At 43.5% G+C, this 14,390-nt stretch overlaps 2 protein-coding genes across 4 annotated transcripts in view; one reads left to right on the top strand and one right to left on the bottom strand.

The window, feature by feature from the left end:
* Positions 1–14,390, top strand: part of acad11 (acyl-CoA dehydrogenase family, member 11) — a 48,632-nt gene that overhangs the window by 26,097 nt on the left and 8,145 nt on the right. The window lies entirely within an intron of this gene.
* ackr4b (atypical chemokine receptor 4b) lies at positions 1,016–9,955 on the bottom strand. The gene is made up of 2 exons (XM_014180717.3): positions 9,519–9,955; positions 1,016–2,689 (listed from the first exon to the last, which is right to left on the bottom strand). The coding sequence occupies exon 2, from the start codon at positions 2,675–2,677 to the stop codon at positions 1,514–1,516; it is 1,164 nt and encodes a 387-aa protein (XP_014036192.1). The 5' UTR covers positions 2,678–2,689; positions 9,519–9,955; the 3' UTR covers positions 1,016–1,513.

Raw genomic sequence — 14,390 nt, forward strand, 5'->3', positions numbered from 1 at the left:
CTGTGCATCCCAAATAGCACCCTATTCCTTATATAGTGCACTACTTTTGACCAGGGCCCTGGTTAAATGTAGTGCACTATATAGGGAATAGGGTGCCATTTGGGGCACAGACCCAGTCATTACAGAGGAGAGGATATGACTAAAAGGTTCTGTAAGAGAATAGGAGGTAAACACTAAGGACATTAGCTAGGATTTGAATGATCTGTGGCCTATCTATGGTGGCTCCAGTTCTGGGGAATTATTTCCACTTTAAGATGATCCTCTGAGTGACTCATTCCTGTGGAAAAAGCTTTTCATTGAGACACTGTTTAACTCTCTCCACCACACAATGCACCTCACTATGCTTTTGGGGGCCCGATTTTGTTATTCATGGATACATTTCGCTAGTTTAATTTCGTTTTATATTCGCCATTTTGTCAAAGGACTTCAATGCGATATGATGTGTACGATCGATTTCAAAGAGTTTAAGATAAAAGTCCTCTTTGAAGATGTGTTAGAAAGGAAGAGGATAAATGGTTCACCACTGTTCTATGGATTGCACGCAACATCAAACCCCTGTTGCACTTTTTAAGTCCAGCTTATTTAAACGGAAGGAACGTGAGAGGACAGGCAGGGTAATTTAAACGCTGGAATCCGCTTCATGGGGATGCGTCCCAAATGGCACCCCATAGGGCTCTGGTAAAAAAAAAAAGTAGTGCACTATGTAGGGAATAGGGTTACATTTGGGATGCAACCCGAAAACATATCCCCGCTGGTTGTGTAGTATCTTCCTGCCTGTGTGAAGGCCGGACGGAAGCCCTCTCTCTCCTCTCCCTGTTGACTTCTCAGTCTTTGTTTTGTGGAGATCTCTGGCTTTTCTCTCTGGCAACCCGCTGCTCAATCAGACTGCCTGCTTTCTTTTCTCTCAAGAAAACATTGGAATCAGATGCTTCTGATCTGTAGGCGCCATGTGCTGTGTGAGATTGAATAGGATATGATGAGAGTTGTAAGAACATGAGCTTGAAAGAGCCATTCCTTCTGATTTTGAGATTTATTTCAGATGGATGTCTATACAGGAAATAATGGGGGGGGTTACATAAAAACAACTTGCTTTATTTACAAAAGCTTATGCAATACTAAAGATTGACTAGATACTAAATAATATATTATTAAACTATACAAATACAGACATTCATCTAGATATCAAGTTACTTAACAGTTGTTTATGTATAGCACAGGCTTCTACTAATACTGGTATAGAGCAACTGCTTAAGGGGCGATCTGTGATTGGTACACATTCATTTATGGACCTTGAAAATTGATGATAGCCAATTATTCATGAAGAATATAACTTATAAAGGCCTCATGAGCTTAATTCAACTGTCTTACCCAATCAGAACCCCAAAATATACGCTTGATGGACTGCTTTGTTGCTGATTGAGTCCCAGATTGCCCCTAGAAAATCCAGTAGAAGTGTTTGTGCATTAGCCCTTTTTGGTTACCATAGTATAAGACTTCTGAGTTTTTAGACATGTTAGATGGTGAAGGTGCTGGTGTCCTCGTCCTCCGAGACAGAGTGCGAGTGTGTGTGCCCGGCGGAATTGTGTGTATTGAGCGAGATCTCCACAGCTGGCTCCTCGTTGCCGTGGCGACCGCCGCGCATTCTCCCCCCGAGGCGCATTCTCCCCCCGAGGCGCTGTCCGAGGCTCTTGGCGACCCTGAGGACGTATCCTCTGAAGGAGGAGCCTATGAAGGCGTAGAGCATTGGGTTGATGCAGCAGTGTGTGAGCGCCAGGCTCTCCGTCACCTGGAGAGCCTGGTCCAGACCTTTACTGAGGTCACAGTCGGTCACCAGGCCGTAGATGACGTCCAGCGTCCGCCACAGCTTCACCAGGTTGTAGGGCAGCTGGGTGAACAGGAACACCCCCACCACGGCCAGCAGCACCCGCAGGGCCCGCCACCTCTTCTCCCTGCGCACCCCGGCTCCGATCCTAACCAGCGCCCGGCCCACCCAGCAGTAACACACCACCATTACCAGGAAAGGCAGCAGGAAGCTCAGCAGCACCTCCAGCAGCTCCAAGGCAGCCTTGGCCGGTCGGGCCATGCTGCTGGGGTAGATGGCTGTGCAAGCCAGCCGGTGGGGTGTGTTCTTCACCGTGAAGAACACCATGTCAGGCAGGCCCAAGCAAACAGCTGTGGTCCACACAACGGCACACACTAATATCCATTGTCTCCTGTCCCGTGGGCCACTCCCAGCCCGGCCTCCAGCATTGTGTGCCAGTGCCCGATATCGGTCCACGCTAACACAGGCTAGCAGCAGCATACCGCAGCTGAAGTTGGTGGTGTAGAGGAAGGAGGTGAGCTTGCAGGCGGCCACGCCGATCCACCAGCCGTGCACGGCATCCGCCGCCCAGAAGGGCAGCGTGAAGAGGAGGAGTAAATCAGCCACAGCGAGATTCAGGATGCACACGTCCGTCAGCGTCCGCAGTCGCCGCGGCGACGCGTACACCACCACGACTAGGGCGTTGCCCGCCACGCCCACCACCAGGGCCAAGGCGTAGACCACGGGCAGGAAGAGACGGCCGAAGGAACGCACCTCGGCTTTGTCGCACACCGAGTGGTAGTCGTCGTAGTCGTCACTGTCGTTGGAGCTGGTGTTGCCAAAGTCGTAGTTGTAGTCCTCTTCATCCATCTCCATCCTCTCTGTTCTCTGAGAAGTAAGGGAATAAAGGGACATGGTATGTTACGAATGACGTCAAGTCAGTTTAGTCTATGCTGCTGCATTGTATTAACTTAAAAGAGATCTGTTGACAAGATCACTTTTTTTCTGTTCTAGACAGGACTTGTTGGATGAAATGATTATTCTCTTTCACATAATTTGGACAGAATGTATAAAATAATATAAAATATGTATTTTATCAGAACGTGTCTATTCGGAGAGAACTAGAGAATGGCCATCCATCTGAAAGTTGTAATGCACTTACAGCCAATAACAGCATGGCGATCCAAGTTGTCAACAACTATCTGTTCCTGTTATTCCCCCCCACTGCTTTTTGTCCTCGTTTTTGACCCGTAGGGGTTGTTTGGATGTTGTGTGTAGATTTTGCAGCCAATGCTTGACAGGGTGAGGAGTGGGTGTGTGCGTATATGCATACCGTTACGTGTGTGTGAACTAGAGCTGAAAGCGACACCGACCGTACCGATCACTTAGAGCAGGCATTTTGCTGATGTCGTTCATTATGATAAGTAGCCTATAGTAGAGAAATGTGAAGTTTGAAATGAAATGCGTTCGCTAATATGGGTGATTTGTTAATGGGGAATATATATTTTTTTACATATATACACTACTGGTCAAAAGTTTTAGAGCACCTACTCATTCAAGGTTTTTTCTTTATATTTACTATTTACTATTTTCAAATTGAGGTGGTTTGGCAGGAGTCGGACTGCAGAGTGAAGGAAAAGCATATGTGGGAACTCCTTCAAGACTGTTGGAAAAAGATTCCAGGTGAAGCTGGTTGAGAGAATGCCAAGAGTGTGCAAAGCTGTCATCAAGGCAAAGGGTAGCTATTTGAAGAATCTCAAATATAAAATATATTTAGATTTGTTTAACACTTTTTTGGTAACTACATGATTCCATAATGTGTTATTTCATAGTTTTGATGTCTTCACTATTATTCTACAATGTAGAAAATAGTCAAAATAAATAAAAACCCTTGAATGAGTAGGTGTTCTAGAACTTTTGACCAGTAGTGTATATTTTTTTTATTTAACCTTTATGGGGTGGCAGGTAGCCTAGTGGTTAGAGCGTTGGGCCAGTAACCAAAAGGTTGCTGGATTGAATCCCCGAGCTGACAAGGTCAAAATATGTTGTTCTGCCCCTGAACAAGGCAGTTAACCCACTGTTCCCCAGTAGGCAGTCATTGTAAATAAGAATTTGTTCTTAACTGACATGCTAACTAGGCAAGTCAGTTAAGACCAAATTCTTATTTACAATTACAGCCTACCCTGCCCAAACCCTAACCCGGACAACTTGTGCGCCGCCCTATGGGACTCCCAATCACGGCCGGTTGTGATACAGCCTGGAATCGAACCAGGGTCTGTAGTGACACCTCTAGCACTGAGACGCAGTGCCTTAGACCGCTGCGCCACTCGGGATAATACAAAAGACTGCTGGGCACATTAATGTTGCAAACTTCTATTCATTGTTATCTCGCCAATTCAGGAAATTTATCGCGATATGTTGTTTTGTCCATATCAGCCAGCTCTACTGTGAACAATAAGCTCCCTCTCGATAGGAATATCTCACTTGATTTCTCTCACAAAACCTATAAATTGGAAGCGCTTGCACACCATTACGCCCAACACAACAATATTCCTTTCCCTCTGGAAAAGGTGACTATCCCTGAAAAATCGGATTCATCTTTCTTTAAACACTCTGGGCAGTTTCCCAGACACAGATTGAGCCTAGCCCTGGACTAATATAAACTTTCAATGGAGGTTCTCCATCGTCCATTCTCTTTTTAGTTCAGGACTAGGCTTAATCTGTGTCTGGGAAACTGCCCCACAATGTTCTGTACATTCATGTCTATTTAGTCTTGAGATGTTAGCTTGTCTCTGAAAATCTATTCTGTCTTTGAACCAGTGTGTAAACTCAGTACTTATCAGTCTGATAGTGTGGATGGGCCAGATGTTTAGTATTGCTCTAGTAGAAGCCAGAGAGAGATTTATCAAGGTGTTTGCATTCCCTTACTGCAGATGTAGATAGCGTGACAATAGAGCTCTGAAGATTAGATCCATATACCAGTGTGTGTGTGTGTGTGTGTGTGTGTGTGGTGTGTGTTATCACAGATCACAGTGTGTGAAGATGTGCCCAGACAGACAACCCCTTAAGGACCATGCTGTTCCCAAATAATATGAACTAGAGAATGGCCATCCATCTGAAAATTGTAATGCACTTACAGCCAATAACAGCATGGCGATCCAGGTTGTCAAAAACTATCTGTTCCTGTTAACCCCCCTCCTCACTGCTTTTTGTCCCTCTTTCTGACCCATAGGGTTTGTTCGGATGTTGTGTGTAGATTTTGCAGCCAATGCTTGACAGGGTGAGGAGTGGGTGTGTGCGTATATGCATACCGTTACGTGCGTGTGATCTAGAGCTGAAGCGATAACCGAAAATTAACGACACCAGCCATACCGATCACTTAGCGCATGCATCTTGCAGATATCGTTCATTATGATAAGTAGCCTATAGTAGAGAAATGTGAAGTTTGAAATGAAATAAGTTTGCTAATATGGGTGATTTGTTAATGGGACAATTGATGGCTACAACCATCAAACTAGTAGTCGTTTAAATGATAATAAAAAAAACTGTGCGGCACATTAATGTTATAAACTTCTGTTTATTGTTACCGCATCAATTCAGGCAATTTATCGCCATATGGATTTTTGTCCATATCAGCCAGCTCTACTGTGAACAGTAAGCTCCTTCTTGTTAGGAATATCTCACTTGATTTCTCTCACAAAACCTGTGAGTTGGAACCGCTTGCACACAAGTACGCCCAACACAACAATTTTCCTTTCCCTCTGGAGAAAGTGACTATCCCTGAAAAATCTTTCCCAGACACAGATTGAGCCTAGCCCTGGACTAATAAAAACTTTCAATGGAGGTTCTCCATCGTCCATTCTTTTTAGTTCAGGACTAGGCTTAATCTGTGTCTGGGAATCTCAACCAGTGGTGTAAAGTACTTAAGTAAAAATATTTAGTATTTTTTTTAGTATAAAAGTAGTATTTTGGGGTATCTGTTCTTTACTTTACTATTTATATTTTTGACTACTTTTACTTTACTACATTCCTAAAGAGAAATATGTACTTTTTACTCCATACATTTTCCTTGACACCCAAAAGTACTCATTACATTTTGAATGCTTAGCAGGACAGGAAAATGGTCCAATCCACACACATATCAAGAGAACATCCCTGGTCATCTCTACTGCCTCTGATCTCTGGACTCACTAAATATAAATGCTTCCTTTCTAAATTACGTCTGAGTGTTGGGAGTGTGCCCCTGGCTGTCAAAAAAAGTAATTAAAAAGGAAATTGTGAAGTCTGGTTTGCTGAATATAAGGAGTTTGATGTATAACTTTTACTTTTACTTGTACTTTTACTCAAGTATGACAAATTAGTACTTTTTCCACCACTGTACTTAAGTACTTAAGTCAAATCTAAGTAAGTACTTAAGTAAAATCTTATACTTTTAGACTTTTACTCTAGTATTTTACTGGGTTACTTTCACTTTTACTTGAGTCATTTTATATTAAGGTATCTTTACTTTTACTCAAGTATGACAAATGAGTATTTTTTTTCCACCTCTGATCTTACAGTGAGGGAAAAAAGTATTTGATCCCCTGCTGATTTTGTACATTTGCCCACTGACAAAGAAATGATCAGTCTATAATTTTAATGGTAGGTTTATTTGAACAGTGAGAGACAGAATAAGAACAATAAAATCCAGAAAAACACATGTCAAAAATGTTAGAAATTGATTTGCATTTTAATGAAGGAAATAAGTATTTGACCCCCTCTCAATCAGAAAGATTTCTGGCTCCCAGGTGTCTTTTATACAGGTAACGAGCTGAGATTAGGAGCACACTCTTAAAGGGAGTGCTCCTAATCTCAGTTTGTTACCTGTATAAAAGACACCTGTCCACAGAAGCAATCAATCAATCAGATTCATTGCTTGCTGTTTGGGGTTTTATGCTGGGTTTCTGTACAGCACTTTGAGATATCAGCTGATGTACGAAGGGCTATATAAATAAATTTGATTTGATTCCAAACTCTCCACCATGGCCAAGACCAAAGAGTTCTCCAAGGATGTCAGGGACAAGATTGTAGACCTACACAAGGCTGGAATGGGCTACAAAACCATCGCCAAGCAGCTTGGTGAGAAGGTGACAACGGTGCGATTATTCGCCAATGGAAGAAACACAAAAGAACTGTCAATCTCCCTCGGCCTGGGGCTCCATGCAAGATCTCACCTCGTGGAGTTGCAACAATCATGAGAACGGTGAGGAATCAGCCCAGAACTACACGGGAGGATCTTGTCAATGATCTCAAGGCAGCTGGGACCATAGTCACCAAGAAAACAATTGGTAACACACCACGCCGTGAAGGACTGAAATCCTGCAGCGCCCGCAAGGTCCCCCTGCTCAAGAAAGCACATATACATGCCCGTCTGAAGTTTACCAATGAACATCTGAATGATTCAGAGGACAACTGGGTGAAAGTGTTGTGGTCAGATGAGACCAAAATGGAGCTCTTTGGCATCAACTCAACTCGCCATGTTTGGAGAAGGAGGAATGCTGCCTATGACCCCAAGAACACCATCCTCACCGTCAAACATGGAGGTGGAAACATTTATGCTTTGGGGGTGTTTTTCTGCTAAGGGGACAGGACAACTTCACCGCATCAAAGGGACGATGGACGGGGCCATGTACCGTCAAATCTTGGGTGAGAACCTCCCCTCAGCCAGGGCATTGAAAATGGGTCGTGGATGGGTATTCCAGCATGACAATGACCCAAAACACACGGCCAAGGCAACAAAGGAGTGGCTCAAGAAGAAGCACATTAAGGTCCTGGAGTGGCCTAGCCAGTCTACAGACCATAATCCCATAGAAAATCTGTGGAGGGAGCTGAAGGTTCGAGTTGCCAAACGTCAGCCTCGAAACCTTAATGACTTGGAGAAGATCTGCAAAGAGGAGTGGGACAAAATCCCTCCTGAGACATGTGCAAACTTGGTGGCCAACTACAAGAAACGTCTGACCTCTGTGATTGCCAACAAGGGTTTTGCCACCAAGTACTAAGTCATGTTTTGCAGAAGGGTCAAATACTTATTTCCCTCATTAAAATGCAAGTCAATTTATAACATTTCGGACATGTGTTTTTCTGGATTTTATTGTTCTTATTCTGTCTCTCACTGTTCAAATAAACCTACCATTAAAATTATAGACTGATCATTTCTTTGTCAGTGGGCAAACGTACAAAATCAGCAGGGGATCAAATACTTTTTTCCTTCACTGTAACTCGGCACAGCCAGAAGAGGACTGGCCACCCCTCAGAGCCTGGTTCCTCTCATGGTTTCTTCCTAGGTTCCTGCCTTTCTAGGGAGTTTTTCCTAGCCACTGTGCTTCTACATCTGCATTGCTTGCTGTTTGGGGTTTTAGGCTGGGTTTCTGTAAGGCACTTCGTGACATCGGCTGATGTAAAAGGACTTTCTAAATACATTTGATTGATTGATAGTCTTGAGATGTTAGAATAGATTTTCCGAGACGCTTTTTAAGGTGTTTTCATTCCCTTACTGCAGATGTATATATGTAGATAGCGTGACAGTAGAGCTCTGAAGATTAGATCCATACACGTGTGTGTGTGTGTGTGTGTGTGTGGGTGCACGTGTGCATTTGTGTGTTATCACAGTGTGTAAGGACATGCCCAGAGAGACAACTCCATCATGACCCTGCTGTTCCTTATTCAGACTGACTCATTGTGCTGACACTTCCTGGAAATACCAGAAACTCTGTTTGGGTTCAATGTGAGGTAAGCGTATGACTTCAAATTATCGTCACTTGTGTGGATCTGTGAATGATTCTCTGTTAACTGGGAAAAAGCCCATAGTTTTTTCTAAGAGAAGGTGTGTATCACGTGTGTTAGCTATTGACGGGTGCTTTAACATTCTACAGATAATTACTACAGCTGAGGCTTCTCTGTCTTTGCTGCCTCAGTTCAATAACATACTGTAGGTTTTCATGATAGCTTCCAGGTCTATGACGTTATCCAACGACGTGCAGCTTGCTAGCGAGAGACAGAGACGAGAAGCTGTTGGTGTTCCTACAAAACATCTTGTCTCATGTCCAAATATCTCCAATATCTCAAATATTCAGCTGAAGTTTCCCCAGCTGTTCTACTGAGTGAGATCTCTGTCAGAGATTTAAGGCCAAAAACACATATATTCATATTCCATCTCTCATTAACTACGAGATATTGAGCCCTGAGAAATAAATGATGAGGAAAACCATCAAAAACGAATTTGTTAGCGCAGATGTTCTGCCAGACTGAACATTTCAGAGAAGATAGGAGACAGAGAAGCTGAGAAAATTGTACTGACATTATGTGCGGTGTGCACTATGTCTTGTCTCTTGATATAGTATATACAGTATGTTAATCATTATTTACTTCACCATAATTATCAGGTTAGGCTAAATCGTAAACACAGAGGACTTTGAACTTTAAAAGTCCTTACAATCACTGTTCAGACAATTTAACTACTGAACACATGAGTCATTGTCTTTTTAGAAATGTCACTCCCATCACTAGAATCCTAATCCGTAAAAGCTAGGCAATTGAGGGAACAAGGAAACAGAAGTAGGATTATGTTTATCCTCACCTAGGCTATAAATACTTTGAACAACTTTCAATTTGAAATGTTTTGTTTCAACTTTCAATTTTGACAATGAAACTGTCAATAGAGGAGCCAATTGAGTCTTACCCTTGGTGTCTTCGTGTGGATGTGGGAGATGTAGAAATGTTGACAGAGGAGACATCCAGTGGTATGGCGATTTATAAACAAGTATGGTGCTACTCTTAGTTTGTCTCAGCCCATTTTTAACTATATTGCTCCACCTCTATTCCCTACAATGACCCAACACAGTCTGGAAACACCTCTCTCTGTGTGTGTGTGTGTGTGTGTGTGAGAGAGGGAGAGAATGCTAAAGGCTCACCCTTCAGTGTTTGATAAGAAATCAGTACGAAAGGGCTGTGGTCTCTCCTGGTGTGCGTGTGTATACACCATCATTGAGAAGAGTGATATTTTGACCTCAGTACTGACATGTGTCAGTCTCCAGATGTTATGACATCTGTGTAGCAGTGACACACACCATGCAAAGGTATTTTTAAAGGTATAATTGCCGATAAATGATATGACAATTATCAATTTACATTTGAAGGTCTTTTTGTATATATAAATGTTTTCTTTTTGTGATAGAAAATGGCTCTTTATTGCCCATTATTGACAGGAGAGCTAAGCTCTGTTGATCGAGGTGTTGTGATTTAGCTAATTGCTAGGCTTCAAAACACTCCTCCTTCTCCCTGGTGACGTTCTGTTGATGTTTGTTTTAATTCTGGGTGCTGTGTGAGCATGTAAGGACTTGTTTAGGACTTGCCACCAGGGCTCACCCTGTGCTCTCCTCTAACCTTGATCATATTAATCACTTATATAAGTGTTACACACACATCGTGAAACCCCAGGTTTCCCCTGGGAAAACAGGCTTTCCTAGAAAAACCTCAGGATTGGGCAGAGACCAGGTGTGTGTTTGTTTATGTACATAGTTGCACTTTTATGCTCACACTAAATTGTTAAATCTTGTAAAGTATCTGTCTAGCACAGGGGAATTTTTATGGTGTGTGTGTGTGTGTACGTGTGTGTGTACGTGTACCTTTCCCATTCCAGGCATATTCTCAAGCTGATGGAGTCATGCTCTTGTCTGTTGGGAATAGCAAACTTTTTTGTTCAGTACACACCTGACTATTCATTTTGCCACAACAATTATTGCATTTCCAAGTGTAAGCTGGATGCATTTAAAATCAATTCGATATAACGTCAGCAGCAGAACGGAATGTACATGCTCAATATGATTGGGGGGGGGGGGGGGAGTATTTTGTAATGATCTGGTGTCCATATGTCAGTGACCTCACATCATTCACCGGGTATAGGGGAAGGTCACCAGAGCAAGACCGTAAACAGGAAACCAGGCTTTGGGTCACCTCTCATCCCGTCGCCTCCCTCGCCCTAGGGGCTCTCTTGGACCTCTGCGTTCCAGAGTCGAACTCCATCCCACTCCACTCCTGAGACATTTCCATATTGTTTTGGCCCCATCTTTTTCCTAACCACGTGACCTGACCAGGAAAAATCCAGGTCCTAGTTATAGGCTACATACGGTCTGGAGTCTTCCTGGTCAGAGCCACACAGTAATGTTACATTTACCATTACACATTACACATTATTATACTTATAATACCGTCTATTTTGTTTGTACTCGTTTTATCAGCTCCGAGCTGAGGTTTCCCCTACCTAGGTACAGATCTAGGATCAGCGTCCCCTCAAACAATCCTAACCTTAACCATTGTTGGGGGAAATGCAAAACTGACCCAAGATCAGCATCTAGGGGCACCTTCACACTACACCATACTTATTTCATCATTCACTGTATGAGGAAGGATAGATATCTCCCTCTAGTGGCTGTATTTCATCTCATCAGTGTTTCTATTGACTTCACTGTAATAATATAACAGTGAAGCCATATTTACTCTGCCATAATAAGCATTCAACATATCTTCACTATCAATAACACACTCACACCAGCTAAACCATGGGGAGAGAGTTTGTGTAGTTTGTAAGAGAAACAAGACAAAGGCTCAAAGGGGAAACTGAAAAGTTTCAAATATAGCATGTACTGGACTGATGTGGTTTCAGCTGGGATGACTTATGGGATGTGTCCCAAATGGCACCCTTTTCCCTATATATTGCACTGCTTGGTTACCCTGGTTAAAAGCAGTGCACTAAATAGAGAATAGGATGCCATTTGGGACACATCTTTACACTATCTGTCTGTCAATAGCTCCATCCACCCCTCTGCAGAAGGGCCACTAAGTGTGTGTGTGTGTGTGTGTGCGTTGAGCGTGCGTGTCCAGTCCACAATATTCGAATAATCAAGGTTGTAAATTCTGGGAGTGTGAAAATGTTTGCTTCCTGGTTAATAATATGTCCAGAGTCCAGACAGCCCAAGCTGAAAATAAACCATCTCTGTTGGTTTAGGGCCACTCCTATACACTCTTAGCAAAAAAGAAAGGTGCTATCTAGAACCTTAAAAGGGTTCTTCGGCTGTCCCCATAGTAGAACCATTTGAAGAACCATTTTTGGTTCCAGGTAGAACCCTTTTGGGTTCCATGTAGAACCCTTTCCACAGAGGGTTTGACCTGGAAGCCAATCGGGTTCCACTAACTTGAACCAAAAAGGGTTCTACCTGGAACCAATAAAGGTTCTCCTATGTGGACAGCCGAATAACCCTTTTTCTAAGAGTGAGAGGTGGAGGAGTTTATTGTTTTAATGTTTCTGACTGTTCCTCCAGCTGCTAGTAACCCAAACTGCAAGGTGGCCATCGTGATGTGCAAGAGCAGGTCAAATAATGATGAAAACAGGTAGTTTACACAGCCTTTGTCACAAACAATGTCCGGAGTCCGTTGGAATTTGGGGTACATATCTCTTAGTATCGTGGGGCGTATTTCTGTCATCAGAAATAGTTTGAGCATTCAGAAACAATAACCTACTGGTGAAAGTCATTTTTTGAATTGCTTATGTTCCACACTGTTTCTGTCTGCCTGGACTCAGACAGCCAACAATACTTTGTTTGTTGTTTGGTTTTGTATTCTGGGTACAAACCCCTGGGTCCTGTGTAGTTAGGAGCAAGTCACTCGTCTGATTGGGGTATAATTTGATATGTTTCAGTCCTGCTGGGAAGGTTCTATACAGAAGGGTGTGTGACTGAATACGTGCGTTTTCTTTCTCCAGCTAAGACCTCTAAGTGATTTATCGCCACTGGGCACACACTGGCTGAATCAACGAAGTGACGTTAAACCAACGTGGAATATACTTTGAACTGACGTCTGTGCCCAGTGGGTCTGCCTCTCTAAAACACCACCCACTCTTGTGGTATTCAAACTGCCATTTATGACTTTCCAAATTCAATACGCACTCCTCTCCCCCTGCCAACCAGCCTCCGCTGGCCTACAGCTCTCTATTTATGTCCAGTCCGAGATTTAGCCTTGAATGAAAACTAATGTGTTCCTGGCACCTGTGGAACAAGAACGTTTTTTTTCAGAGGGGGGGTTGAACTTGTCATAGGAAAAAGTTCTGTGGCTCAGAGACCTTGGTGTGGCTGTGAGGTCTATATTGTTTTAGCAGAGCAGTTGACAGAAGGTTCTCTTTCAGTCATTGAAGATGATGATGTGTAGAATGCTGTCTGTCTTTGTATTTCAGTGGTCCACAGTTAACTGCAAGGCTAAGATGTGGCCAGGATTTGCACATGAAAGAGAGAGAGAGAGAGAGAGAGAGCAAGACGGCAAGTTAGAAGGATATAAATTCTAAACTCCCCACAGTTCACATTTTCCCAATTTCTCCTCAGTACCAAATTTGTGTCCTAAATGGCACCCTATTCCCTATATAGTGCACTACTTTTGATCAGAGTCCTATGGGCCCTGGTCAAAAGTAGTGCATTATCCTATATTGGTAATAGTGTGCCATTTGAGAATTAGACCATGTGTCCCTTACCAGGGTTCAGACCTCTAATTAGCGTCTGTAATCAGAACTGCTTGTTCTCCTCCAGGTGGTCTGTTTCTCCTTCTCCTCTCTGGAAAGTAGAGGCAGGTTCCTAGCTCTCCCTTTCTCCCTCCGCCCAGTTACTGGAAAAGATGAATCGTCTCTGCCTAGGTGTGTTGCCTAAACAGTGCACAGCAAAATCCAGCGCCACCGCCTAGTAACCTTTGGAGATATACTTTTCTTCCAATACATAACAAAAAAAAAAGTTTGCACTACCATGTTTACTACGTTAAGCCAGCTGGCGTGAGACGCGGGAAGTGTATAGCAATGTTATCATCAGTTAACTGGATGTCTCAACCCCACCCATGTTTTCAGACATTACCAGACGGTAAGTCTCTCAGATTTTGGTTGCTACAGCAGCACAACTGAAAGACTCTTCCACACCTAGCTCCTGTTGGTAACCGCAGGACTGAAGAGAAAGTGAAAGGGAAAACGAGTGAGAAAATGAGAGGGAGAGAAAGAGGGGGAGAGAAAGAGGGGGAGAGAAAGAGGGGGAGAGAAAGAGGGGGAAGGAAGGAAGGAAGGAAGGAAGGAAGGAAGGAAGGAAGGAAGGAAGGAAGGAAGGAAGGAAGGAAGGAAGGAAGGAAGGAAGGAAGGAAGGAAGGAAGGAAGGAAGGAAGGAAGGAAGGAAGGAACGAAGGAACGAAGGAAGGAACGAAGGAAGGAAGGCTCAATTAGTCCTGGGACAGAGTGCAGGCTGTAATCAAACCCATCTTTGCAAGGTGGTTTGGTCGACTCACTTCACCCTCTACCCCTCTGTAGCCGGTAGCTCATCACACACCAGCTCTTCAACTTAATATTTCATAGCCATAACGGCCGTTTCACCTCTCCCTTCTTCCTGGAAGTCTCTGGCTTATTAAGATTCAGAGCTTGCCATCTCCCTATACCACTACAGCTGCCCTCTCTCCTGTCCTGCTCTGCTCTCTTCTCCTCTGACAGCAGTGTCTGCCTCCCAGCCATCAACGACCTTGGCATCAGAGAAACGGA

This window comes from Salmo salar, chromosome 29, assembly GCF_965601325.2.
Source record: "Salmo salar chromosome 29, fSalSal1, whole genome shotgun sequence".
Taxonomy (NCBI): Eukaryota; Metazoa; Chordata; class Actinopteri; order Salmoniformes; family Salmonidae; genus Salmo; species Salmo salar.

What these genes read in the sequence shown, in the direction of transcription:
- ackr4b (XM_014180717.3), bottom strand. Translation starts at nt 2,677, where the DNA reads ATGGAGATGGATGAAGAGGACTACAACTACGACTTTGGCAACACCAGC.